The sequence below is a fragment of the Vitis vinifera genome, chromosome 10 (assembly GCF_030704535.1).
Source record: "Vitis vinifera cultivar Pinot Noir 40024 chromosome 10, ASM3070453v1".
Classification (NCBI taxonomy): Eukaryota; Viridiplantae; Streptophyta; class Magnoliopsida; order Vitales; family Vitaceae; genus Vitis; species Vitis vinifera.
In genome coordinates this window covers 4367475-4394174 of record NC_081814.1, presented here as the reverse complement: position 1 = coordinate 4394174, position 26700 = coordinate 4367475, and the positions used below count along the sequence as shown (strand labels likewise).

The 26700-nt window shown below is 33.4% G+C and overlaps 2 protein-coding genes, 1 long non-coding RNA gene and 1 pseudogene across 4 annotated transcripts; all 4 read left to right on the top strand.

Moving 5' to 3' along the window:
- The first annotated feature begins 479 nt into the window (after positions 1-479).
- On the top strand, positions 480-3852 carry LOC100854728 (G-type lectin S-receptor-like serine/threonine-protein kinase At1g11410). The gene is made up of 7 exons (XM_010648730.3): positions 480-1734; positions 1829-1957; positions 2219-2421; positions 2548-2758; positions 2911-3148; positions 3226-3376; positions 3455-3852. The coding sequence occupies exons 1-7, from the start codon at positions 483-485 to the stop codon at positions 3758-3760; spliced, it is 2490 nt and encodes an 829-aa protein (XP_010647032.2). The 5' UTR covers positions 480-482; the 3' UTR covers positions 3761-3852.
- A 7256-nt stretch (positions 3853-11108) lies between these two features.
- Positions 11109-14344, top strand: LOC104877374 (receptor-like serine/threonine-protein kinase SD1-8; annotated as a pseudogene).
- Positions 14345-17744: 3400 nt separating this feature from the next.
- LOC132254544 (G-type lectin S-receptor-like serine/threonine-protein kinase At1g11410) lies at positions 17745-21370 on the top strand. 2 transcript variants are annotated; one of them, XM_059740413.1, is made up of 7 exons: positions 17745-19314; positions 19413-19541; positions 19799-20001; positions 20128-20338; positions 20491-20728; positions 20806-20956; positions 21035-21370. In XM_059740413.1, the coding sequence occupies exons 1-7, from the start codon at positions 18036-18038 to the stop codon at positions 21338-21340; spliced, it is 2517 nt and encodes an 838-aa protein (XP_059596396.1). In that variant the 5' UTR covers positions 17745-18035; the 3' UTR covers positions 21341-21370. The 2 variants fall into 2 exon arrangements, with proteins under 2 accessions (XP_059596396.1, XP_059596397.1); XM_059740414.1 differs by lacking the exon at positions 21035-21370 and having other exon boundaries at positions 20784-20931.
- A 2656-nt stretch (positions 21371-24026) lies between these two features.
- Positions 24027-25939, top strand: LOC132254496 (uncharacterized). Its single transcript, XR_009466798.1, has 3 exons — positions 24027-24248; positions 25038-25095; positions 25777-25939. It is a non-coding gene; the product is annotated as an uncharacterized LOC132254496 (long non-coding RNA).
- Positions 25940-26700: the final 761 nt, after the last annotated feature.

Sequence of the window (26700 nt, the reverse complement as noted above, 5' to 3'; positions counted from 1 at the left end):
CAATTTAAAGAGTTACATGAACCTTTGTTAATTTAGAGGCTCATATACCCTCAAAACATAATTCTCCCTTTCGTTTTTTCAAGGTCCTATTTGTAAAAACATAAAATAAGATTGACTTGACCTTTTCAACGCCATTAAGCATCATTGTGCTCAATAGAACCCACAACCAAATGTTGGAGACCTTCGAATGGTTTGAGCAATTGGCCACTGCCAAACACCTCTTCAAGTAAATGTCTTCTTCCACCCTTTCAAATATCTTAAATCGATTCAGTTTTAGGTAGATATCATTACCTCTTTTGAACCATACTTTTATCACTAGTTCAATCCAACTGCAACTCGTTCCTTCATGGTATGACTCGTTCCTTCATGGTATGCCTCGTTAGTTTGTGTTGTAGAATTGCTCTGTCTCTTCCACCAGCGCTCAGCATCGGTAACACGGAAGTCATCACTTTATCATAAAGTCACATATGCGTCCTGTAGATATGTTTCTTCAGTACTTGCTTCTATTCCTTATGCTCCCACTTTGCAGCTCCACTGACACCATAACTCCCAACCAACCCTTCAGAGATGGTGACCTTCTAGTCTCTAAACAGTCCAGGTTCGCTCTTGGCTTCTTCAGTCCACGGAATTCTACACTCCGATATATTGGAGTTTGGTACAACACAATTCGTGAACAAACCGTTGTATGGGTTCTTAATAGAGACCATCCTATCAACGATAGCTCCGGAGTCCTCTCCATCAACACTTCTGGAAACCTCCTTCTGCACCGCGGAAACACTCGTGTATGGTCCACAAACGTTTCCATCTCATCAGTGAACCCTACTGTGGCTCAGCTGTTAGATACCGGAAACCTAGTCTTGATCCAAAACGGTGACAAGAGGGTTGTGTGGCAAGGCTTTGATTATCCCACAGATAATTTGATTCCCCACATGAAACTCGGACTGAATCGGAGAACCGGTTTCAACAGGTTCCTAACTTCTTGGAAGTCCCCAACCGACCCAGGAACCGGGGAAAACTCGTTCGGGATTAACGCCAGTGGGTCTCCTCAACTGTGTCTGTACCAGGGTTCAGAGCGGCTATGGAGAACCGGTCACTGGAACGGTCTCCGGTGGAGCGGTGTGCCGAGGATGATGCACAATATGATAATCAATACTAGCTTTCTAAACAATCAAGATGAAATCTCTTATATGTTTGTCATGGCCAACGCGTCGGTTCTCTCGAGGATGACGGTCGAGCTCGACGGTTATCTCCAGCGGTACACGTGGCAGGAAACGGAAGGCAAATGGTTCAGCTTCTACACAGTCCCAAGGGACCAGTGCGACAGGTACGGCAGGTGCGGACTGAACGGCAACTGCGACAACAGCCGCGCCGAGTTTGAGTGCACGTGCCTGGCGGGGTTCGAGCCCAAGTCGCCACGTGACTGGTCCTTGAAAGACGGCTCAGCGGGATGCCTGAGGAAAGAAGGAGCGAAGGTGTGCGGGAACGGGGAAGGGTTTGTGAAGGTGGAAGGTGTGAAGCCCCCAGATACATCGGTGGCACGTGTGAACATGAACATGAGCTTGGAAGCGTGTAGAGAGGGGTGCCTGAAGGAGTGTTCTTGCAGTGGATACGCGGCTGCAAATGTGAGTGGAAGTGGGAGTGGGTGCTTGTCTTGGCATGGGGATTTGGTGGATACAAGAGTGTTTCCTGAAGGGGGCCAAGATTTATATGTGCGTGTGGATGCCATCACTCTAGGTATGCTAGCATTTAATTGTCAGGATTCATGAATGATTTCTCTCCCATATTTATGAGATCATTTATGATGTTTTTTTTTCGTGTATTTTTTTAGCTGAAAATCAAAAGCAGTCAAAAGGTTTCCTTGCGAAGAAGGGGATGATGGCAGTTTTGGTGGTGGGGGCTACTGTGATTATGGTTTTATTGATCTCCACATATTGGTTCTTAAGGAAGAAGATGAAAGGTAATCAAAAAAAAAATTCTTATGGTTCATTTAAGCCTTCTATCCAATGTTTGTGTCTTGGGCATGTATTAACATGAAGAGATTAATATGAAAAGCCAAACATTTCTAACCTTAGTTACCCAGTGAATTAATCTGGGGTTGAGTATTTTTTTTCCTTGCTTTCATGGTATTAAGGAATTGTATTCTTTTTTTTTTTTTTTTTTCACATCTATTTTGCCCAGAATCAAAGAAGCATTCTTTATTGTTATACTTCCATGACAGGGAGAGGAAAACAAAACAAAATGTTGTATAATTCGAGACCTGGCGCTACATGGCTGCAAGACTCTCCGGGAGCTAAGGAACATGATGAAAGTACGACCAATTCTGAATTACAATTCTTTGATTTGAACACCATAGCTGCAGCCACAAATAATTTCTCTTCTGAGAACGAACTTGGACGTGGTGGTTTTGGCTCAGTTTATAAGGTAGTCGGTCATTCTCAAATCTGTGATGACTACTCAAATTGTTGGACTTTCTTTCATTGCACAAACATTACGCTAAGCTGAATTTTTCTAACTGTGAATAAGCTAATTCTACATGACGATTATCAGGGTCAACTATATAATGGACAAGAAATAGCTGTGAAAAAATTATCAAAGGATTCAGGACAAGGAAAAGAAGAATTTAAGAATGAAGTCACACTTATTGCAAAACTCCAACACGTGAATCTTGTGAGGCTTTTGGGTTGTTGCATTCAAGAAGAAGAGAAGATGTTAGTCTATGAGTACTTGCCAAACAAAAGTTTAGACTCTTTCATTTTTGGTGTGTACCATTTCTTCTTTGCCATTTTCATTTCTTTAATCTTCTAAGGTTCTTGCATAATCACTTAGAGAAGTTATTTGCCTAATAAAAATCATTATCAGTATATCCTAACATTGTTTTATTGATTGATATTTTATATATCTTTGGGCCAGATGAAACAAAGAGGTCATTGTTAGATTGGAGGAAACGCTTTGAAATTATTGTCGGAATTGCTCGAGGAATCTTATATCTTCATGAGGACTCTAGATTAAGAATCATACACAGAGATCTAAAAGCAAGCAATGTTCTACTAGATGCCGAAATGCTTCCAAAAATTTCAGATTTTGGCTTGGCTAGAATATTTGGAGGAAATCAAATGGAAGGAAACACAAATCGAGTAGTTGGAACATAGTAAGTGTTATGTTTGAGATGCCAAAGAAACATAATAGTTAATATGTTTTAATAGTTTGGTTTATTTGCTATCACAGTGGTTACATGTCACCTGAGTATGCGATGGAAGGGTTATTTTCAACAAAATCCGATGTTTATAGCTTCGGAGTTTTGTTGTTAGAGATTATTACTGGGAGAAAAAATAGCACTCATTATCGGGACAACCCGTCCATGAACTTAGTTGGAAATGTGAGTGAACTGAATGTGTGTTGCATGACCTTTTTCTTTTCATTCTTTACAATAAACTAATAATGGTAAAATTCTCAGGTTTGGAACCTATGGGAAGAAGACAAAGCCTTGGATATAATTGATTCGTCACTAGAAAAGTCATATCCTACAGATGAAGTATTGAGATGCATCCAAATTGGGCTCTTGTGTGTGCAAGAATCTGCAATTGATCAACCTACCATGTTGACAATTATTTTCATGTTGGGTAACAACTCTGCTCTTCCTTTTCCTAAACGGCCTACATTTATTTCAAAAACAACTCACAAGGGTGAAGATTTATCATCCTCTGGTGAACGACTTTTATCTGTAAATAATGTGACCTTGACTTCGCTTCAACCTCGTTAAATGCTTACACTCTCACATGTTGTATGTTTGTCCTCCATGACAATGAATTGTATACACGATATCACTAAGAGATCGAACACCTTTTGATTTAATGATCATAGTTAGATAATTAACCAACTTTGTAAGTGTATGCTCAAAGATAGGGCAAGTATGGAAACTTGTAGGTACAATCAAACAATCGATTAAATATGATCAGCCCCATTGAATTTATGAGCATAAACTGTTTCAACATTAAGGCCTTACAATCATACAACTAACATGGTTCAAATTGAGCTAATTCTTTACACGTGATGTGCTAAATAGGATCTATCAAATGATAAACAAAATAGCCCATATGGGTAATGGAAGAACTTGGAAGGAGGCAATGCATTGGTTCAAAACTATCATGAGATGTTTCTCATATTTTCGTTTTTGCTAGAATGGTCAAATCTGCATCCTCTTTTATATTCAGGGCATACCTGTGGTTCCTAAAATGAATTATTAGGGTCATTCCCTTTCCCTATCAAGCAATGAGTGACCATTGGAATATATGCCCATTTGAATTTTGGATAGTTGGTTGGCTTGACCATAAGGCATCTCAATGTTGTCCTAATTCTTGAGGCAGATAATAAAAGAAAAGAAAACAAGGGAATTATATATGTTTTTGTGTTTTGGGAAAGGCAAATGAGATCAAATTTGACAGTAGATGGATGTTTAGTACATGAGCATCTTCATTGCAAATAATTTTATAAATTTTGAATACATTCTTCATCAGATTTCCACTTTCTCTAAAATACTATAGATGGTCGAACATGGGTACAAGGTATGGCTTCAAATCCATAACATCTTAAAATTCAAAGTTAAGAACTGATTATTTGAAATCAAGGGGGGAAATATCATTGGGAAATGGAAAAAGATTTGAGAAATGATAATGATGAAGACTTCAAAGAGCGAAAAAACTGACTTTTACTCTTGATTAGGATACTTGGACCATCCAACCCTTGACACTAGATTGAGTTAGGTTCGGAGACCGCCATATTCATAATTTTAAGATGAAAAATGGATTGGTTTAAAGACTTTAAGGCATCCCTAATTTGGTTGGTTTTTTAGTACAGACTAATGAGAAGATTTGTTCTTTGTTTTCCTTAATTTTTTTTTAATCTCATTGACAAATGAACAACAATACGTGTTAAAAGAATAATTAAAAAGACACTATTACTTCAAGGTGGGGCACAAGGGAAGGAAGACAACAAAAAATGTTATAATTTGAGCCTTGTTGCTACATGCCTCCAAAAAATTTTCCCCAAGAACAAAGAAGTATCGTGTAAGTAAAATAAATTATAATTTAGGATAAAAAGTAGAGGAATTTAAGAAAACATGAATATAGTTCTTACCGAACAACAGTTTAAACTCTTTTATTTACATCCTATATATGTTTTTAATTTTTGACAGTTTCTACGTCTCTCCATCTCTTTTGCTCGTGGTCTTACGTTATCACATGGAGAAGTTGTTTTACTTAAAAACTATATAATGGTATTTTAATATGGTGCCAAAGCTTCATTTAACTAGAGATCACGTGTTTAAGCTTTATCATATATTTATTTTTCAATTTATAGTTATTTGTTTATGGGTATTCGCCCGTGAGGAAGGGCATCAAAAAACATAATATACATTATAAACCAAAATCCAATAAATTTAAGCTTTTAAAAAAATTATAATTTGCTTAAACCATTAGAAAACTTGTAGTTTAAAGCGAGGAAACTTTCATACTTTTTGTTTTGATGAGACAAAAATGTCAATTTTTGATTGGATAAGAAACTTCAAAATAATTGTTAGAATTGCTTGAAAAATCTAAAGTTACATCTGGTTTCTTGAAAATAATATGAAAAAAAAAATTAGGAGAAATGATTTCCTCATATTTAATTTATTATAAAAACAAAAATACCATAAAAATTTAAATATAATTAAAATTAATAAAAATTTTAATGTATTTTTAAATTAATTAACCTTTATAAAGAAAAGAAAAATAATTTATTAACTTTAAATCTATCTTTTATTTTTCTTCACTTATTTATTTATTTAATTTTTTATTTTTCCTCCTTCTTTCTTTCTATTACATTTTCATCAAATCTTCCAACAACCGAATATAGGGTTATATCTTCATCAAGACATAACCATACATAGGGATATAAAAAGCAAGCAATTAATATTCTACTGGTGGTTGGAACATAGTGTCATGCATCCAATGCCAAAATACAACATTGAACAAATCTTTCCAGTTTGTTTTATTTGTATATACAACTTATATGTCGGCTGATGACAAGAGATGACTAGTGACACCAACTGGTCATGATGCCAAGTTGCTAGCATATAACCGAATTTATAATGAATTATATTTAGGACAAAATTATGGGACAAAGCTCAATGGATTGATTCCTTCTACTCCCGTCATACCAAACATGTTTGTATATTGTCACACCAACCACGAGGCCACATGTATAAATAATAATTAGCTATGATATCTTCAAACGTACTTATCATCAATTCCTTATATTCCCTAACTATTTTTTTAACACCTTGATATTCAATATTCAAGTATTTTCTTTCATTAAATAAAAAAAAGTTGCTGAAATACGAATTTAATAGTAAGATGGATGATTAAACCATGATCAGACTATAGTGCAAGTATCATATTATAAATATTTAATTTATATATTATTAAATTTAAAACTAATTATAAAAAATAAAATTATATAGAGACAATTAATTTTTTTTAAATATTTTATGATTGTGTCTTTATTTAATAGTTTCATGTTAAAAATAAAATGTAAATATGTTAATATTTTTTTATTTTATTATAATAAAATTATTGATGGGATAAACGCAAACAATGCACAACCAGATTTTATCCCCTCTTGTGAGAACCTAATAGGAATCAATTTAATAGAATAATAACAATTCACCCAATGCAACAAGAATATGAACACCAACGATTTTTAGCGTAGAAAACCTTTCCAAATGTGAGAAGTAAAAACCACGGGACCCTTAGACCACTTAAACCCTCTACTAATATAATCAATGGGTTACACAATTCTCTCTAGATGAAACTAGAGATTTACATCAACCATATCTCAAGACAATTAGTCTTGGCAAATACAAAACAACTTGCATAAAACAATGGAGAGATCTCACCAAAACAGAGTCACTGTTCCAGGACACAAATCACCACTGTTCCAAACTTCAAATCCAATCTCCATCGTTCAAAATGAAGATCAATGAGTTAAGAACGTGCCAACCAAAAATCATCTCGATCAGACCACGGATTAATCTCGATTAAAGCTGAAGATCAGAACTGCCCGGGTGAGAAAAAATTCAACAACAAAGACGCACTGTTCAAGGACTGAAACAACAACCTTCCTGAACTCCAAATTCAATCTCCACCATTCAGATTAGAGATCAATGAGTTGAAAATCTCTCTTTCAAATTTCAGGTCGATTGGACCACACACGAAGCGGGATCGGCCGTTTGATGAAATCTGGACAGTAAAAAGAAGAAAAGAAATTAGCGTTTTTCTTCTCTCTAACTTCAAAAATTCAGTGGCTCTTTTTTTTTCTCTCTAACTTTCTCTTCCTTTTTCTTCTTACTCTCCTCCTAGGGTTGCAAAGATGAACAAGAAGAAGAGAAAGCGGTTTCTTCTTCCTTTTTATATATTAAGGCCTAAGAAGTCTTAAATGTTTGGTCTTTAGGCTTTCCTTCACAAGAAGGAAATAATCCAACCCAACAATTATAATATCTAATTATTAACAAAATTGAAACAAAATTTATTATTAATTCATTCACGTTTCATTAATTTTTTATTTGCATATTATTAATTTTAAATTTTAAATTTTATAATTTTATTACTTAATATGTTTTATGAATGAGAAGTTAATTTTATTTTAATCTATTATAAGTCATTCATACAACGATAGAAATGTTTGTCATGGTAATATTCATATAAGTAATAATAAAAATATTAGTAATTAAAGATATATTAGTACTTAGATTTTACAGATATGTCGATGACTATTTTTACACAAAATATTAGTGGATGAAAATTAATAAAAAAAAATCATTAAAATATTAGGAAAAACTCAATAATAATAATAATAATACATATACTAAAGTTATTTTAACAAAAAAATTTGATATATACGGAAAGATATAATGCATTTAATTTAGATATATTAGAGAATATAAAAGAAATTTTTTTTTATATATATTTAAAATCATTTTTATTTAAAATATTAATAATTTTATTTACAAATTCATATTTTTTTGTATTTAATTACTATAATTAAATTTAACCTATTTAAAATAATTTTATTTTAATTATTTTATAACATATATACTAAGAAATTTTATTTTATAAACTAGTATATATAAGTAATATGCATTTTATGAAACTAAGAGCAGCTTTACCAGAGTTCTAAGTCCTGGTGGTGTGCTTTTGGATTTATGATTTTTCTAATCTTTGTGGAAGAGAATTCCACATCAGAAATGAGGAGCAAAATGTATACAGAGATGGTACCTCCAGGCTCGAGGCTTGGATTGGGCTTCAGCAAATTGGGGCGGATGATGCATTCTTTTGAGGCCCTTCATGCACATCCATCCCATAGTGTGGGGCCATATAATGCAAGCCAATTCCACCGATGGTTCTTTGTTTTAAAGAGGCATAATCAATTCAATCAATTCAATCCCATTTCCTTTCGTACACACATTCGGAAATAACCACAAAATAAAACCTTTTAAAAAATAATTTATTAAAAAAAAAAGGATTAATCAGGATAAAATAATGATCATATTTATAAATTTAACAATTTTCATAGTTTTACTTGAAAAGTAACATATTTTTCAAATAATATCTCTATTCATTTTAAGCATTTACACGTAATTTTAAAAGAAACAATTATTTTTATAAGAAAAAAGTGAAAGTATTTTTATTAAAATGAGGTTAAAAAATTATAAAGGGTTAAATTTTCAAATTTGAGTTGTCCATCACCCTTTTAATTAAATAACACTAAAAATAATGCCTTCATGGAAAATTACATAAAATCTTAATTATTTTTTTTAAAAATGTATTAATTTTGAATTTTTTAAGAATGAGTTTTTATTTTGTGATCTTTTTGAAATATTTGGGAAACCAAAGGTATGTTTAGGAAGTGTTTTTAAAAATAATATTTTGTGGTTTAAAAAAAAATGTATTTGGGAACTAAATTATAAAAAACAATTTTTGTTTAAAAAAAAAACATATTTGATTGAGTTAATAAAAACAGTTTTTAGGAAAAAGTAAAAAAAAAAAAACTTATTTCAAAGTTGTTTTTTTTTTTTAAAAAAAAAAACATAAATTTCTTCAATTAACTTGACTTTACAAATATATAAATAATTTTACATTTACAATTCATAAAAAATAAAAATTTGTTCCATTTTGAAAACTTTTTACATCGGCTTTAATTTTTTTTTCAAAGATTACTTTGTAAACTTGCCTAACTATGTTTGATTTCAATAATCGGAAAACAATCCCATTAAAATATGGTAAATATCAATGATTGGATTTTATGAAGATAAAATTTATAATATCAAATAATAATGCATCATACTTGGAAACTCATGATCTATTTTTTCTACTTAATGATATAAAAAATGTAACTAATAATGATATATTTATGATAATTTTTTGTTTAAAATTTAATTTAATTATTATATGAAAGATAAAACATTCTTGAAGTAAATCAAATTAATTTATTTATAGAAATTTATTAATTTTTAATATTTTAAGTGTATAGATATATTATATTTATATATTCTACTTATATATATTCATATATATTACTACTTTAATACCTTTTTGGATACAAATCAAGATCAAATATCTTATCATTTTTTTTTTCTTCAGTCCTCTATCTCCACTATTGTCTTTCTAATCCTCTATTTCCCTTCCCCTATCTCCTCTTGTTCTCCATTTCTCTTTCAAGATTCAAACTTTATTCTTTGAGGCTCAATCATTCCTCTTTAGATCGACATTAGTTACCAAGACCAAGATCAAGATCAAGAGATGTGGTTGATGCACAGATTCTTGGTTAGGGTTTTATTATTATTATTATTATTATTAATTTTTGCATTCTTGGTCTTTTGTGTTTTTGTTTGTTTTGTTTGGTTTCTAGAAAATTCAAGAAATTGTGAAGATTTTGGGTTTGAAATGCATTTGAAAAATCATATGGTGATACAATCCTAAAATATCCAAAAAAAATGTTGAAATAAAAATGACCAAAAAAAAAATCCAAAAATGGTCTGTTAATATCGAATTTTTGTGAAACCAATTTTTCCTAATTGTGCAAAAAAGAAACGATAACACATAGAGAACAAATGAAGAATATTAATTGAAAATAAGGAGAGCATCCCATTTTTTTTTATTGTCAAAATAGTTTTAAAACATAGAGAATACAATTTTTTTTGTTATCTGAAAATCGGATTTTAGAAAACATGGACAACACTGAAAGAACAAAAAACATTCTCTTACCTATTCTAAAAAATAAAAAAAAAAAACAGATTTTGAAAACACCAACAAAAACAATGCCAAACTTTTCCTTTTCGAAATGGTTAATTACTACGTATGGGCGGGGACGGGATTGCAAACTTCGAAAGCAACACCCTTGTGGTCTTGGTTTTTTCAAGGTCCTAAAAGCAGGTGAAAACATAAAATAAGATTGACTTGACCTTTTCAACGTCGTTACATCGTATACATCAATATAAGCATCACTGTGCTCAATAGAACCCACAAGCAATGAATCGGTGAGTCCTTTCCTTGACTTGGCATCGAGTAGGCTAGTGCCAGTCTTATCTTCCCATGGGAGACGCCAAATGCATCAAATAACGGAGAACAATTTGAGCAATTGGCCATTGCCAAACATCGCTTTAAGTAATGTCATCTTCCACCCTTCAAGTATCTTAAATCGATTCAGTTTTAGGTAGATATCGTTGTCATTTTTAAGCCTTACTTCATATCATTAAGCTCCGTCACGAAGTCACCACTCGCCAGTTCAATCCATGCGTCAAAATTGAAGTTGAACCGTTGGGTAGGCTCGTGACAGCCTTATCTTCCCGTGGGAGACGACAAATGCACCAAATATCGGAGAACTTTCAACAATTTGAGCAATAGAACCCACACAACTACAAGCAATATGAATCAGTGGGTCCTTTCCTTGACTTCACATCCCCTAGGCTCGTGCCAGTTTTATCTTCCCGTGGGAGACAGCAAATGCACCAAATATCGGAGAACTTTGAACGATTTGAGCAATTGGCCATCGCCAACCACCTCTTTTAAGTAATGACTTCTTCTGCCCTTCAAATCTCTTCAATCGATTCAGTTTTAGGTAGATATCATTGTCACTTCTGATTCTTTGAACCTTATTATCATTAAGCTCCGTCACGTAGTCGCCACGCGACAGACACCATGCTTCCCCACATGAAGCTAGGACTTGACCGGAGAACTAGGTTGAATCGGTTCATAACATCTTGGAAGTCACCGGAAGACCCGGGAACCGGTGAATACTCGTTTAAGTTGGATGTGAGTGGATCTTCTCAACTGTTCTTGTCTATGGGTTCTGAGTGGATTTGGCGAACGGGCCCCTGGAACGGTCTTGGATTCGTGGGTGTGCCGGAGATGTTAACTACCTTCATATTCGATATCCGGTTTTGGAACACTGTGGATGAGGTCTCGATGGAATTCACCCTCGTGAATTCTTCTTCTTTCTCAAGCATTAAGTTGGGCAGTGATGGACTCTACCAGCGCTACACGTTGGACGAACGAAACCACCAATTGGTAGCGATCTGGTCAGCGGCGAGGGACCCCTGCGACAACTACGGCCGGTGTGGGCCCAACAGCAACTGCGACGTCTATACAGGAGCTGGCTTTGAGTGTACATGCCTTGCGGGATTCGAGCCCAAGTCGCTACGTGACTGGTCCTTGAGAGACGGGTCGGGTGGGTGTGAGAGGAGCCAAGGCGCGAATACTCGTAGGAGTGAAGCCACCAGATGCATCGACGGCACGTGTCAACGATAGTTTAAACTTGGAAGGCTGTGAAAAGGAGTGCTTGAATGACTGTAACTGCCGTGCATACGCTACCGCTAATGTGAGCGCAGGAGGAAGTGGGTGCTTGTCTTGGTACGGGGATTTAATGGACATAAGAACCTTAGCCCAAGGGGGCCAAGATTTATTTGTTCGCGTGGATGCTATTATTTTAGGTATGCGTTCCTACTTACTCACAAAATTAATTATCCAAGCTTATCTTGAAATTATTCAAAGAAATTAAATACAATGACTTATTTCTTTCCATATTCTAACTCCAAATTGATATCCTACATCAAATAGGAAAAAAAAAAGTTTATAATTTTATATTGTAAGCCAATACAAGGATAGATTAGGACAAATGGATCAAATAATTCATTTTTATTAAATGAATAATAAACTTTGTGATATTAATTATAACACCACTCACATATTTAATCAACTAAATGTACTTGCAAAATGAATTTGATAACTAATGTACTTATAAAGGAAGAAAGATAACATACGTAATATGCTATGACAACAATATAATATAATTATATATAATAAAAGAAATTAATTTTAGTATACATTATTTTAATATCATGTTTATAACTATTATAAAAGATGACTTATTTTTGTTTTATACTTGACTTTATTTATTTTTTGTTCCGACTTCATGATTAAATATGATTATTTATTTTTTGTTCCGACTTCATGATTAAATATGAAAAAAGTAAAGACAAAATTAACCTAATGTTACGTAAAATATCAAATACTATTATATATATTTAATACATTTTTAAAAAGTATTCAAATTGTGAATTTTAAAATTACGAATATATTGATGTAAAAAATATATAAAATGTTTAGATTGGATTCGACTTGAGGTTGTATTAGTGAACCATCAATGAAACCTAACTTTGTGTTTTTCTAAATTTGAGGCTCATCTATTGATGTTGCCACCCTAGCACTTTCCTTTATTAAGTCTTATTATCATGTTATATGGTTTTCATCACCCTTACATCGAACAAAGGTTTTAAGACTTCTAAGATTAATGATGATTTTCTACATATTTTTTTTCTCCTTTCTATAGTAGAAAATGAAAGAAAAAAAACTTTCTTTCATAAGAAAAGGATGATAGTGGTTCTCGCAGTCGGGGTTGTTTTCTTCATGATTTCTATGATCTCTGCATCTTGGTTGATAATGAAGAAAAGAAAAGGTATTGAAAAGTTTGTGGTAATGAAGTAATGAAAAATTTCATCTATTTTACCTTCCTTTTTTAGGATTACAATAAAATATAGTATAATGAACCCAAAAACTCTTAAGTACTAGAAAATATAACAATTAAGTATTGATAATTTTTTGGTGATCCTGAAATCATGCGGGCAAAGGAAGACATTGTAAAATGTCATTTAATATGAGCTCAAAAGCTATAAGGCTCAGTCACTATTCAAAAGCAAAGGAGCTAGATGAAAGTGGAGCAAATTCTAAATTACAATTCTTTGATCTAAGCATTGTAATTGCAGCAACAAATAATTTCTCTTTTACTAACAAACTTGGACGAGGTGGTTTTGGCTCAGTTTATAAGGTAGTCATCATCAATGATAATTTACATGCATGTTTCATGATAGTCATTATATTAATTAAGTTGACTTTTTCACTATATTTAAACAATGAATTAGTTAAATCTATATATATATATATATATATTTTGATGATTGTTAGGGCCTACTATCCAATGGACAAGAAATAGCTGTGAAAAGATTATCAAAGGATTCAGGACAAGGAGTAGAAGAATTTAAGAATGAAGTCACTCTAATTGCAAAACTCCAACACAAGAATCTTGTAAAGCTTCTAGGTTGTTGTATTGAAAAAGAAGAGAAAATGCTAATCTATGAGTACTTGCCGAACAAAAGTTTGGACTCTTTCATTTTTGGTATCAATGTCTTATCTTATACCATTTTGTTGATCTCTTTTACCTCTAGTTCTTGCATAATCACTTGGAGAAGCTATTTTAACTATTCATTCATTAGTAATTGATGTTTCGTATATTTTGTATAGATGAAACAAAAAAATCAATGTTGGCATGGAATAAGCGCTTTGAAATCATTATTGGAATTGCTTAAGGGACCTTTTATCTTCATCAAGACTCAAGATTAAGAATCATACATAGAGACCTAAAAGCAAGCAATATTCTATTAGACATTGATATGATCCCAAAATTTTCAGATTTTGGTATGGCTAGATTATTTGGCAAGAATCAAATTGAAGGAAGCACAAATCGGGTTGTTGGAACATAGTGAGTATTATATATAAGGTAGTAATAAGGAACACATGATTAAATCTTAATAATTTTTCTCATTTGTTGATACAGTGGTTATATGTCACCTGAGTATGCAATGGAAGGACTATTTTCAATCAAGTCTGATGTATATAGCTTTGGGGTTTTGCTACTAGAGATTATTACTGGGAGAAGAAATACAGCTTATTATTATGATAGTCCTTCTTTCAACTTAGTTGGATATGTGAGTAAATTGAACCTTTGTTGCTCTATTTTTCCTTATTTTATTTACTTATATAAGCTAGCTAATAGTGAAGAAAAAAAATTAGGTTTGGAGCCTATGGAGAGAAGACAAGGCCTTGGATATAGTAGATCCATCACTAGAAAAGTCAAATCATGCAAATGAAGTATTGAGATGCATCCAAATTGGACTCTTATGTGTCCAAGAATCTACAATAGATCGACTTACCATGTTGACAGTTATTTTCATGTTGGGTAACAACTCTACTCTTCCTCCTCCTAATCAACCTACATTTGTTATGAAAACATGTCATAATGGTGCAAACTCATCTAGTGTAGGAGTCAATTCTGTAAATAAGGTAACAATAACTATGGATGCACGCTAAATGCTCAAGCTCTCATATGTAAATTTATTTATCATGACAAGAAATTGTGCACACAATATCATTAAATTTCTTTATTTTTATAAATCACTTTTTATATATGCTTATGTGGATGACAAATAAAATGATTACTTTTTTTTTTTTCCATAAACTGACCCATCAGGTTTTGCAAGGCTTCTAAATACATAAATGTATGCTCAAAGATGGAACAAAGTCGAACGATTGATTAAACATAATCACTCCATTGAAAGCTTAATTGATCTCCTCAGTAGGGTTTTTAGGTGACCAATTCTAATTTGGAAATGGGTATTTGCATTAGTATTCTTATGCTTGATTGAAATATCAATATCAATGGTTTTCACTTAGGAAATTTGTCAAAATTCAATTCAAACTTTTGGAGGAAAACAAACATAGTACTTATTGGGTGTTTGTATAAATTAAAACACAAATGCAATGATGGTATTTTGAGCTAATCATTTGCAAAATTTTCAAGATTACCCTTAAGCCATTTTTAACTCTTATTCGTTTTTCAAACTTTCCCTCATGTTTTAAAATGAACTTCTTTACAAATGGAAAATCTCAGACATAATAGATGATATCAAAATAGAGAAGTTTGAACATAAGTCAATAATTTCTCTATTGTGTTATTACTACGAATATATGTTGCATGAGTATATTATCTGGATTCATATCCAACATATAGAGATTGAAAGAAACCGAACTCTGTTATTATGTTGCACAACTAATTTTCCTAAAAGCTTAAACTTATAGGATTTGAAGTCAATATGTGTTTTATGCCCGTTAACACTCAAGACATATTTCAATAAAAAATTTCATAAACTTCTCAAACATTTATACTACATACAACCTAGGGCACCAAAGAACATGAGTAAAAGGACTATATGCTAGAAGTCATTATTTCTAATATTTAGTGGATTTAATATTTATATTATTAAAAATTAATATTTATGTGAATAAAAAATATCTCAACATAAAATTACAAAATTTAATTATTTCTAAAGAAATGTATTAAATTTAGAATTTTTAAAATTTAGTTTTTATTATCCGATTTACTATTAAATGCTTATTGTTTTGGTATTCTTTATTTTTTCAATGGTCTTTTTCCACGAATTACTTCATATATCTATAGTTTTGTCGATCTTTGACACATGGATTATCTTGGAAAATGTTCTTAATAACAAAGAAATATTCCTTCTCGTGATGAGTATGAACTCGAATTCTCATTTTTTAGCGAATAAAGCTCCCCAATTTGGTGAGGAAATGGGATAGTTACTCATTTTTTTGGTTACTCGCATTATTTACTCAAAGTATTTATCCAAATATCCGATACACTTACGAAACCACACTTTTCCATTTCCAAAACGTAACATACGTGACGATAGGCTTGCACAATTGAAAAGCAATATTGACATTTAACATTGAAGGATTTAATTGTGGTCTTATGTTTTTTGGAGGTCCTAAAAACAGGTGAAAACATAAAATAACATTAACTTGACCAACTCAACATGTGATTACGTAGTATACGTCGATGTGGTCAATAAAATTTCTTTCCCTTGACTTGGCATCGAGTACGCTAGTGCCAGCCTTATCTTCCCATGGGAACTTGAACAATTTGAGCAATTGGCCATTGCCAACCACCTTTTTAAGTAATGTCTTCTTCCACCCTTCAAATATCTTAAATCGATTCAGTTTTATGTAGATATCATTTTCACTTTTGAACCTTATTTATTATCATTAAGCTCCGTAACGTAGCCGCCACTCGCAAGTTGCATCAAAATTGAAGGTTAACCGTTGGGTAGGTGCAATTTTGAACTGATCAATGCTATGATACGTTTAATACAACTTCAACTTTGTCCCATTCATAAATGTGGTGTGGAGATAGTACAAATGCAACTCTGTCTAAAGCTTTTGTCATTTGCTCCACTCGTTCCTTCATGGTATGCCTTGTTGGTTTGTGTTGTATAATTGCTCTGTCTCTTCCACCAGCGCTCATCATCGGTAACACGGAAGTCAGTAGATGGATGTTTAGTACATGAGCATCTTCATTGCAAATAATTTTACAAATTTTCAGTACATTCTTCATCGGATTTCCACTTTCTCTAAAATATTGTAAATGGTCGAACATGGGTATAAGGTATGGCTTCAGATCCAAAACATTTAAAAGTTCAAAGTTAAGAACTGATGATGTGAAATCAAGAGGGAAAATATCATTGGGAAATGGAAAAAGATTTGAGAGATGATAATAACGAAGACTTCAAAGAGTGAAAATCTAGCTTTTACTCTTGATTAGGATAGTTGGACCATCCAACCATCGACACTAGATGGAGTTAGGTTGAGAAAGGGAAAGCCGTCATATTCAAAATTTTAAGATGGAAAATGGTTTGGTTTAAAGACCTTAGGGCATCCCTAATTTGGTTGGTTTTTTAGTACTGACTAATGAGAAGATTTGTTTTTTTGTTTTCCATTGAATTTTTTTTCTTTAATCTCATTAACAAATGAATGGCCATACATGTTAGAAGAACAATTAAAATACACTATTACTTCGATGCAACGCACAAGGGAAGGAAGACAACAAAAAGTGTTATAATTTGAACCCTGTTGCTACATGCCTCCAAAAATTTTTCCCCAAGAACAAAGAAGTATCGTGTAAGTAGAATAAATTCTAATGAAAAATAGTTGGATAATATCTAATTCTTGTGAGACTGATTTTCCCTCACAATGCAAAGTAGAGGCAAGAACACAAATAACAAATGAAGAATATTGATTGAAAATACGGAGAGCATTCCACTAGGCTCGTAACAGCCTTATCTTCCCGTGGGAGACGGCAAATGCACCAAATATCGGAGAACTTTGAACAATTTGAGCAATAGAACCCACACAACTACAAGCAATATGAATCAGTGGGTCCTTTCCTTGACTTTACATCCACTAGGCTCGTGCCAGCTTTATCTTCCCGTGGGAGACAGCAAAGGCACCAAACATCGGAGAACTTTGAACGATTTGAGCAATTGGCCATCGCCAACCACCTCTTTTAAGTAATGACTTCTTCTACCCTTCAAATCTCTTCAATCGATTCAGTTTTAGGTAGATATCATTGTCACTTCTGATTCTTTGAACCTTACTTATTATCATTAAGCTCCGTCACGTAGTCGCCACGCGCTAGTACTTCAATCCACCTGCAACGCGTTCCTTCATGGTATGCCTAGTTAGTTTGTGTTGTAGAATTGCTCTGTCTCTTCCACCAACGCTCAGCATCGGTAACACGGAAGTCATCACTTTATCATGAAGTCACATATGCATCCTGTAAAGATGTTTCTTCAGTACTTGCTTCTATTCCTTATGCTCCCACTTTGCAGCTCCACTAACACCATAACTCCCAACCAACCCTTCAGAGATGGTGACCTTCTAGTCTCTAAACAGTCCAGGTTCGCTCTTGGCTTCTTCAGTCCACGGAATTCTACACTCCGATATATTGGAGTTTGGTACAACACAATTCGTGAACAAACCGTTGTATGGGTTCTTAACAGAGACCATCCTATCAACGATAGCTCCGGAGTCCTCTCCATCAACACTTCTGGAAACCTCCTTCTGCACCGCGGAAACACTCATGTATGGTCCACAAACGTTTCCATCTCATCAGTGAACCCTACTGTGGCTCAGCTCTTAGATACAGGAAACCTAGTCTTGATCCATAACGGTGACAAGAGGGTTGTGTGGCAAGGCTTTGATTATCCCACAGATAATTGGATTCCCCACATGAAATTCGGACTGAATCGGAGAACCGGTTTCAACGTGTTCCTAACTTCTTGGAAGTCCCCAACCGACCCAGGAACAGGGAAATACTCGTATAGGATTAACGCCAGTGGGTCTCCACAAATATTTTTGTACCAGGGTTCAGAGCCGCTATGGAGAACCGGTAACTGGAACGGGCTCCGGTGGAGCGGTCTGCCGGCGATGATGTACATATCCGAACTCAAAATTATCTTTTTGAACAATCAAGATGAAATCTCTGAGATGTTTACTATGGTCAACGCGTCGTTTCTCCAGCGGGTGACGGTGGACCACGAGGGATATCTCCAGCGGAACATGTGGCAGGAAAGGGAAGGCAAATGGTTCAGCTTCTACACAGCCCCAAGGGACAGGTGCGACAGGTACGGCCTGTGCGGACCCAACAGCAACTGCGACGACAGCCAGGCCGAGTTTGAGTGCACGTGCCTGGCGGGGTTCGAGCCCAAGTCGCCACGTGACTGGTTCTTGAAAGACGGCTCAGCAGGATGTCTGAGGAAGGAAGGAGCGAAGGTGTGCGGGAACGGGGAAGGGTTTGTGAAGGTGGGACGTGCGAAGCCTCCAGATACATCGGTGGCACGTGTGAACATGAACATCAGCGTGGAAGCGTGTAGAGAGGAGTGCCTGAAGGAGTGTTCTTGCAGTGGATACGCGGCTGCAAATGTGAGTGGAAGTGGGAGTGGGTGCTTGTCTTGGCATGGGGATTTGGTGGATACAAGAGTGTTTCCTGAAGGGGGCCAAGATTTATATGTGCGTGTGGATGCCATCACTCTAGGTATGCTAGCAGTTAATTGTCAGGATTCGTTGAATGATTTCTCTCCCAGATTTATGAGATCATTTATGATGTTTTTTTTTTTTCTTGTATTTTTTTAGCTGAAAATCAAAAGCAGTCAAAAGGTTTCCTTGCGAAAAAGGGGATGATGGCAGTTTTGGTGGTGGGGGCTACCGTGATTATGGTTCTGTTGGTCTCCACATTTTGGTTCTTAAGGAAGAAGATGAAAGGTAATCAAACAAAAATTCTTATGGTTCATTTAAGCCTTCTATCCAATGTTTGTGTCTTGGGCATGGATTAACATGAAGAGATTAATAAGAAAAGTCAAACATTTCTAAGCTTAGTTACCCAGTGAATTAATATGGGGTTGAGTCTTTTTTCCTTGCTTTCATGGTATTAAGGAATTGTATTATTTCTTCTTTTTTTTTCCCATTTATTTTCCCCCACAATCAAAAAAACATTATTTATTGTTATACTTCCATGACAGGGAGAGGAAGACAAAACAAAATGTTGTATAATTCGAGACCTGGCGCTACATGGTGGCAAGACTCTCCAGGAGCTAAGGAGCGTGATGAAAGTACAACCAATTCTGAATTACAATTCTTTGATCTGAACACCATAGTTGCAGCCACAAATAATTTCTCTTCTGAGAATGAACTTGGACGTGGTGGTTTTGGCTCAGTTTATAAGGTAGTCAGTCATTCTCAAATCTGTGATGACTATTGAAATTGTTGGACTTTCTTTCATTGCACAAACACTACGCTAAGCTGAATTTTCCTAACTATGAATAAGCTAATTCTACATGACGATTATCAGGGTCAACTATATAATGGACAAGAAATAGCTGTGAAAAAATTATCAAAGGATTCAGGACAAGGAAAAGAAGAATTTAAGAATGAAGCTACGCTTATTGCAAAACTCCAGCACGTGAATCTTGTGAGGCTTTTGGGTTGTTGCATTACAGAAGAAGAGAAGATGTTAGTCTATGAGTACTTGCCAAACAAAAGTTTAGACTCTTTCATTTTTGGTGTGTACCATTTCTTCTTTTCCATTTTCATTTCTTTAATCTTCTAAGGTTCTTGCATAATCACTTGGAGAAGTTATTTGCCTAATAAAAATCATTATCAGTATATCCTAACATTGTTTTACTGATTGATATTTTATATATCTTTGGGCCAGATGAAACAAAGAGGTCATTGTTAGATTGGAGGAAACGCTTTGAAATTATTGTCGGAATTGCTCGAGCAATCTTATATCTTCATGAGGACTCTAGATTACGAATCATACACAGAGATCTAAAAGCAAGCAATGTTCTACTAGATGCCGAAATGCTTCCAAAAATTTCAGATTTTGGCTTGGCTAGAATATTTCGAGGAAATCAAATGGAAGAAAACACAAATCGAGTAGTTGGAACATAGTAAGTGTTATGTTTGAGATGCCAAAGAAACATAATAGTTAATATGTTTTAATAGTTTGGTTTATTTGCTATTACAGTGGTTACATGTCACCTGAGTATGCGATGGAAGGGTTATTTTCAACAAAATCCAATGTTTATAGCTTCGGAGTTTTGTTGTTAGAGATTATTACTGGGAGAAAAAATAGCACTCATTATCGGGACAACCCATCCATGAACTTAGTTGGAAATGTGAGTGATCTGAATGTGTGTTGCATGACCTTTTTCTTTTCATTCTTTACAATAAACTAATAATGGTAAAATTCTCAGGTTTGGAACCTATGGGAAGAAGATAAAGCCTTGGATATAATTGATTCATCACTAGAAAAGTCATACCCTATAGATGAAGTATTGAGATGCATCCAAATTGGGCTCTTATGTGTGCAAGAATTTGCAATCGATCGACCTACCATGTTGACAATTATTTTCATGTTGGGTAACAACTCTGCTCTTCCTTTTCCTAAACGGCCTACATTTATTTCAAAAACAACTCACAAGGGTGAAGATTTATCATCCTCTGGTGAACGACTTTTATCTGTAAATAATGTGACCTTGACTTTGCTTCAACCTCGTTAAATGCTTACACTCTCACATGTTGTATGTTTATCCTCCATGACAATGAATTGTATACATGATATCACTAAGAGAACACCTTTTGATTTAATGATCATAGTTAGATAATTAACCAACTCTTTAAGTGTATGCTTAAAGATAGGGCGAGTATGGAAACTTGTAGGTACAATCAAACAATCGATTAAATATGATCAGCCCCATTGAATTTATGAGCATAAACTGTTTCAACATTAAGGCCTTACAATCATACAACTAACATGGTTCAAATTGAGCTAATTCTTTACACATGATATGCTAAATAGGATCTATCAAATGATAAACAAAATAGCCCATATGGGTAATGGAAGAACTTGGAAGGAGGCAATGCATTGGTTCAAAACCATCATGAGATGTTTCTCATATTTTCGTTTTTGCTAGAATGGTCAAATCGACATCCTCTTTTATATTCAGGGCATACCTGTGGTTCCTAAAATGAATTATTAGGGTCATTCCCTTTTCCTATCAAGCAATGAGTGACCATGGGAATATATGCCCATTTGAATTTTGGATAGTTGGTTGCCTTGACCATAAGGCATCTCAATGTTGTCCTGATTCTTGAGGTAGTTAATAAAAGAAAAGAAAACAAGGGAATTATATATGTTTTTCTGTTTTGGGCAAGGCAAATGAGATCAAATTTGACAGTAGATGGATGTTTAGTACATGAGCATCTTCATTGCAAATAATTTTACAAATTTTGAATACATTCTTCATCAGATTTCCACTTTCTCTAAAATACTATAGATGGTCGAACATGGGTACAAGGTATGGCTTCAAATCCATAACATCTTAAAATTCAAAGTTAAGAACTGATTATGTGAAATCAAGGGGGGAAATATCATTGGGAAATGGAAAAAGATTTGAGAAATGATAATGATGAAGACTTCAAAGAGAAAAAAAACTGACTTTTACTCTTGATTAGGATACTTGGGCCATCCAACCCTTGACAGATTGAGTTAAGTTCAAAGAGGGAAAGCCGGCATATTCATAATTTTAAGATGAAAAATGGATTGGTTTAAAGACTTTAAGGCATCCCTAATTTGGTTGGTTTTTAAGTACTGACTAATGAGAAGATTTATTCTTTGTTTTCCTTGATTTTTTTTTTTTAATCTCATTGACAAATGAACGACAATACGTGTTAAAAGAATAATTAAAAAGACACTATTACTTCAAGGTGGGGCACAAGGGAAGCAAGACAACAAAAAATGTTATAATTTGAGCCTTGTTGCTACATGCCTCCAAAAAATTTTCTCCAAGAACAAAGAAGTATCGTGTAAGTAGAATAAATTATAATTTAGGATAAAAAGTAGAGGAATTTAAGAAAATATGAATATAGTTCTTACCGACAACAGTTTAAACTCTTTTATTTCCATCCAGTATATGTTTTTAATTTTTGACAATTTCTACGTCTCTCCATCTCTTTTGCTTGTGGTCTTACGTTATCACATGGAGAAGTTTTACTTAAAAACTATATAATGGTATTTTAATACGGTGTCAAAGCTTCATTTAACGAGAGATCATGTGTTTAAGCTTTATCATATATTTATTTTTTAATTTATAGTTATTTGTTTATGGGTATTCGCCCCTGAGGAAGGACATCAAAAAACATAATATACATTATAAACCAAAATCCAATAAATTTAAGCTTTTAAAAAAAATTATAATTTGCTTAAACCATTAGAAAACCTGTAGTTGAAAGCGAGGAAACTTTCATACTTTTTGTTTTGATGAGACAAAAATGTCAATTTTTGATTGGATAAGAAACTTCAAAATAATTGTTAGAATTGCTTGAAAAATCTAAAGTTACATCTGGTTTCTTGAAAATAATATGAAAAAAAAAATTAGGAGAAATGATTTCCTCATATTTAATTTATTATAAAAACAAAAATACCATAAAAATTTAAATATAATTAAAATTAATAAAAATTTTAATGTATTTTTAAATTAATTAACCTTTATAAAGAAAAGAAAAATAATTTATTAACTTTAAATCTATCTTTTATTTTTCTTCACTTATTTATTTATTTAATTTTTTATTTTTCCTCCCTCTTTCTTTCTATTACATTTTCATCAAATCTTCCAACAACCGAATATAGGGTTATATCTTCATCAAGACATAACCATACATAGGGATATAAAAAGCAAGCAATTAATATTCTACTGGTGGTTGGAACATAGTGTCATGCATCCAATGCCAAAATACAACATTGAACAAATCTTTCCAGTTTGTTTTATTTGTCACAGCAGCAGCCATACATAACTTACAAGAGATGACTAGTGACACCAACTGGTCATGATGCCAAGTTGCTAGCATATAACCGAATTTATAATGAATTATATTTAGGACAAAATTATGGGACAAAGCTCAATGGATTGATTCCTTCTACTCCCGTCATACCAAACATGTTTGTATATTGTCACACCAACCACGAGGCCACATGTATAAATAATAATTAGCTATGATATCTTCAAACGTACTTATCATCAATTTCTTATATTCCCTAACTATTTTTTTAACACCTTGAAATTCAATATTCAAGTATTTTCTTTCATTAAATAAAAAAAAGTTGCTGAAATACGAATTTAATAGTAAGATGGATGATTAAACCATGATCAGACTATAGTGCAAGTGTAACGCCCAAGCATTTTCTCTTAAGGGTAATTTAGGAAATTGTTATTAATAATTAAATTAATTGATTAATTAATTTAATAAAGTGGAAGAGGGGTAAAAGTGTAATTTTACGAATAAATACCCTAGGTATAAATTAGAAATTTTATTCTTTCCCTTCTTTTCTGAATAGAGTTCCTGTTCGCAGAATTCCAGAGAACGTAAGGTTGGAGTCAGATTTCAGGGTTGAAGAACAGATCTCTATAGGTAAGTTTCTAACCCCTAGATTATTATTTTAGATTCATTAGTTAATTTCAAGCATTAGGTATATTTTTTGGAAAACCCCAAATCTAGATTAGGGTTAGATTATTTTTTTTAATTCGTTTTAATATCAAACAGTGAAAATCTAAGATTTTGATTTTATTATTGGAATTTGGGAGATATTAAGTTTTATTAGATGAAAAAAAAAAAAAAAATTCTTGGAAAGTTTCGATTTTAGGTTAGGGTTAATTTTATTATAAAAAAAAAATAAAAATAAAGGGCGTACGTGCACTGTGCTACCGGAAGCATGGAAAAAAAAAAAAAAAAAAAAAGGGCGTGTGCACTGTGCTACTGGAAGCATGGAAAAAAAAAAAAAAAAAAAAAAAAAAAGGGCGTGTGCCGGAAGCCCCCCTTTTATATATATATATATATATATATATATGTATATAATGGATCATGAGGGCAATGAAAAAAAAATAAAAAATAAAAAATAATTTTGCTTTTTGGTTTGGTGTACCCGAGGTTGAGTGGTTTGGAATTGGTTAATTAAATAATAATATTTAGTTTTAGATTTATAAATAAGATAATAGTAATAATGGTATTTTTGTAATAAATAGAATAAGAGATTTAACAATATATATATAGAATTTTATAACGAAATAAAGTTATAATTTAATTAAATTAGTAATGTGTTATTAGAAACAAATTGAGAATTTATTAGTTTTATTTAAATAAGGAATAGATTAGTTAAATTATAAATAAATAGTAATAATTGTTCCTCTTATGTTTTGTTAGGTGAAGAGTAGATTTTAAGGATTATTTTTCTCCAAAGTTTTTGAGGACTTCTTTTGAGGTAAGGGAAGTTAATGCAATATTTATAAAATTAAATTATTTTATATGTTATTTTGAATTGTGGAAAAGAAAATGATATTTTGTTACCATGCATGGATCAAATTATTTTGCACTAAATGTATGTTGGAATACTTTGTTTTATTTATGACACAAAATAGGGAGATATTATGTTGTGTAAATTTGAATACTTGAACAAAAACATCACTCTGGTTTATTTGGCCCTTGTCAACGGGATATAATAGTTGGCTATTCGGCCCTGTCAACGGGATATAATAGTTGACCTTTACATTTCATGGTGGGAATGTAATTGATTTGGACCCCAGCCTCTAGGGGTTTCGGTTAGAGGTTACTAGTACTAGTAGTGTTTGGTTCCGTCCACCAGGAACAATTTGAGGCTAGCCACCCATTTGAAAAGTCCCACCTAACTGGGCATTTGATATTTGATAACCAGAGTAATGAAAAATTGAATAGATTTGATTGAGTCTGATGTGAAAGTGTTTGAATTTGATATGAAATTGGTTGGTTGAATTTTGAATATATTGGTATTTTTGGAACTCTGATATTTGATGAGAAAAAAAAAAATTGATATCTCCTATTTGAAATGAAAATATTTGATCCATGAATTGCATTAATATTCCTTATTGGGCTGTGAGCTCATTCCCAATTGTTGAAAATTTTTCAGGTACTCTTAGTTCGGGTGAGGAGTGATGGCTAGGCTGAGGAATGGTCATCATTAGGATTTGACTTAGGATTTTATGTTGGATTTTGTTTAACTATTAGTTATGTTAATTTGGATCATTTGATATTTGGAAGTTATTTGGAAATTGAATTTTGAGGATTTTAAATTTTGTTTCCGCTACTCTGAGCAGGTATTTGGTAATTGGTAACATCCAGTTACAATATGACTGTTTGGGTCAGATTATACTTTAAGCCTTCGGGTTTGAGGTGTGAAATGACCGTCACGCCCTTGGAGTGGGTCTTGGGGCGTGACAAAGTGGTATCAGAGCACTAGGTTTTGATCTTGATGGGAATTTGAATTGGTTTAGATTAGGGATAGATGAGTGACGCATTTGTTTAAGTTTTAGTTTCATTTAGTATAAATTCCAATTCTTTCTTTATCTGGAAATTTCCTAATGGGTTATTTAGTGACTAATTTAGTTATGCCTTGTTATTTTAGGACATCATGCCACCAAGAAGAGCAGCTTCTTCACAAAACAGTCAGGCTAATGATGATGTACCTCCAGTTGAGGGTTTGCCTCCCGTGAGTGCAGAAGGGATCTATAGGTATCTTGGGACACTAGCTGGTTTAGTTAAACGCCAAGCTCGAGCTGTTGGGACTAATGTTCAAGGACAGTCTTCATCTTCTAGGGGTAGCTCTTTTGATGACTTCAAGAAATTGGGTCCTCCTTATTTTTCTGGTGCTACAGATCCCACAGAGGCAGAGGCTTGGATCCTTAAGATGGAGAAATTCTTTGGTGTCATAGATTGCTCTCAGGAGCAAAAAGCCTCTTATGCAGCTTTTATGTTAGATAAAGAGGCAGATCATTGGTGGCGTATGACTAGGAGACTTTTGGAGGATCAGGGGCCCATAACATGGAGACAATTT

What these genes read in the sequence shown, in the direction of transcription:
- LOC100854728 (XM_010648730.3), top strand. Translation starts at nt 483, where the DNA reads ATGTTTCTTCAGTACTTGCTTCTATTCCTTATGCTCCCACTTTGCAGC. An exon ending in TTTAGACTCTTTCATTTTTG is followed by an intron (nt 2,759 to 2,910) that starts GTGTGTACCATT and finishes TCTTTGGGCCAG; the next exon opens with ATGAAACAAAGAGGTCATTG. An exon ending in CCATGAACTTAGTTGGAAAT is followed by an intron (nt 3,377 to 3,454) that starts GTGAGTGAACTG and finishes TAAAATTCTCAG; the next exon opens with GTTTGGAACCTATGGGAAGA.
- LOC132254544 (XM_059740413.1), top strand. Translation starts at nt 18,036, where the DNA reads ATGAAGTCACATATGCATCCTGTAAAGATGTTTCTTCAGTACTTGCTT. An exon ending in TGTGGATGCCATCACTCTAG is followed by an intron (nt 19,315 to 19,412) that starts GTATGCTAGCAG and finishes GTATTTTTTTAG; the next exon opens with CTGAAAATCAAAAGCAGTCA. An exon ending in AATCGAGTAGTTGGAACATA is followed by an intron (nt 20,729 to 20,805) that starts GTAAGTGTTATG and finishes TTGCTATTACAG; the next exon opens with TGGTTACATGTCACCTGAGT.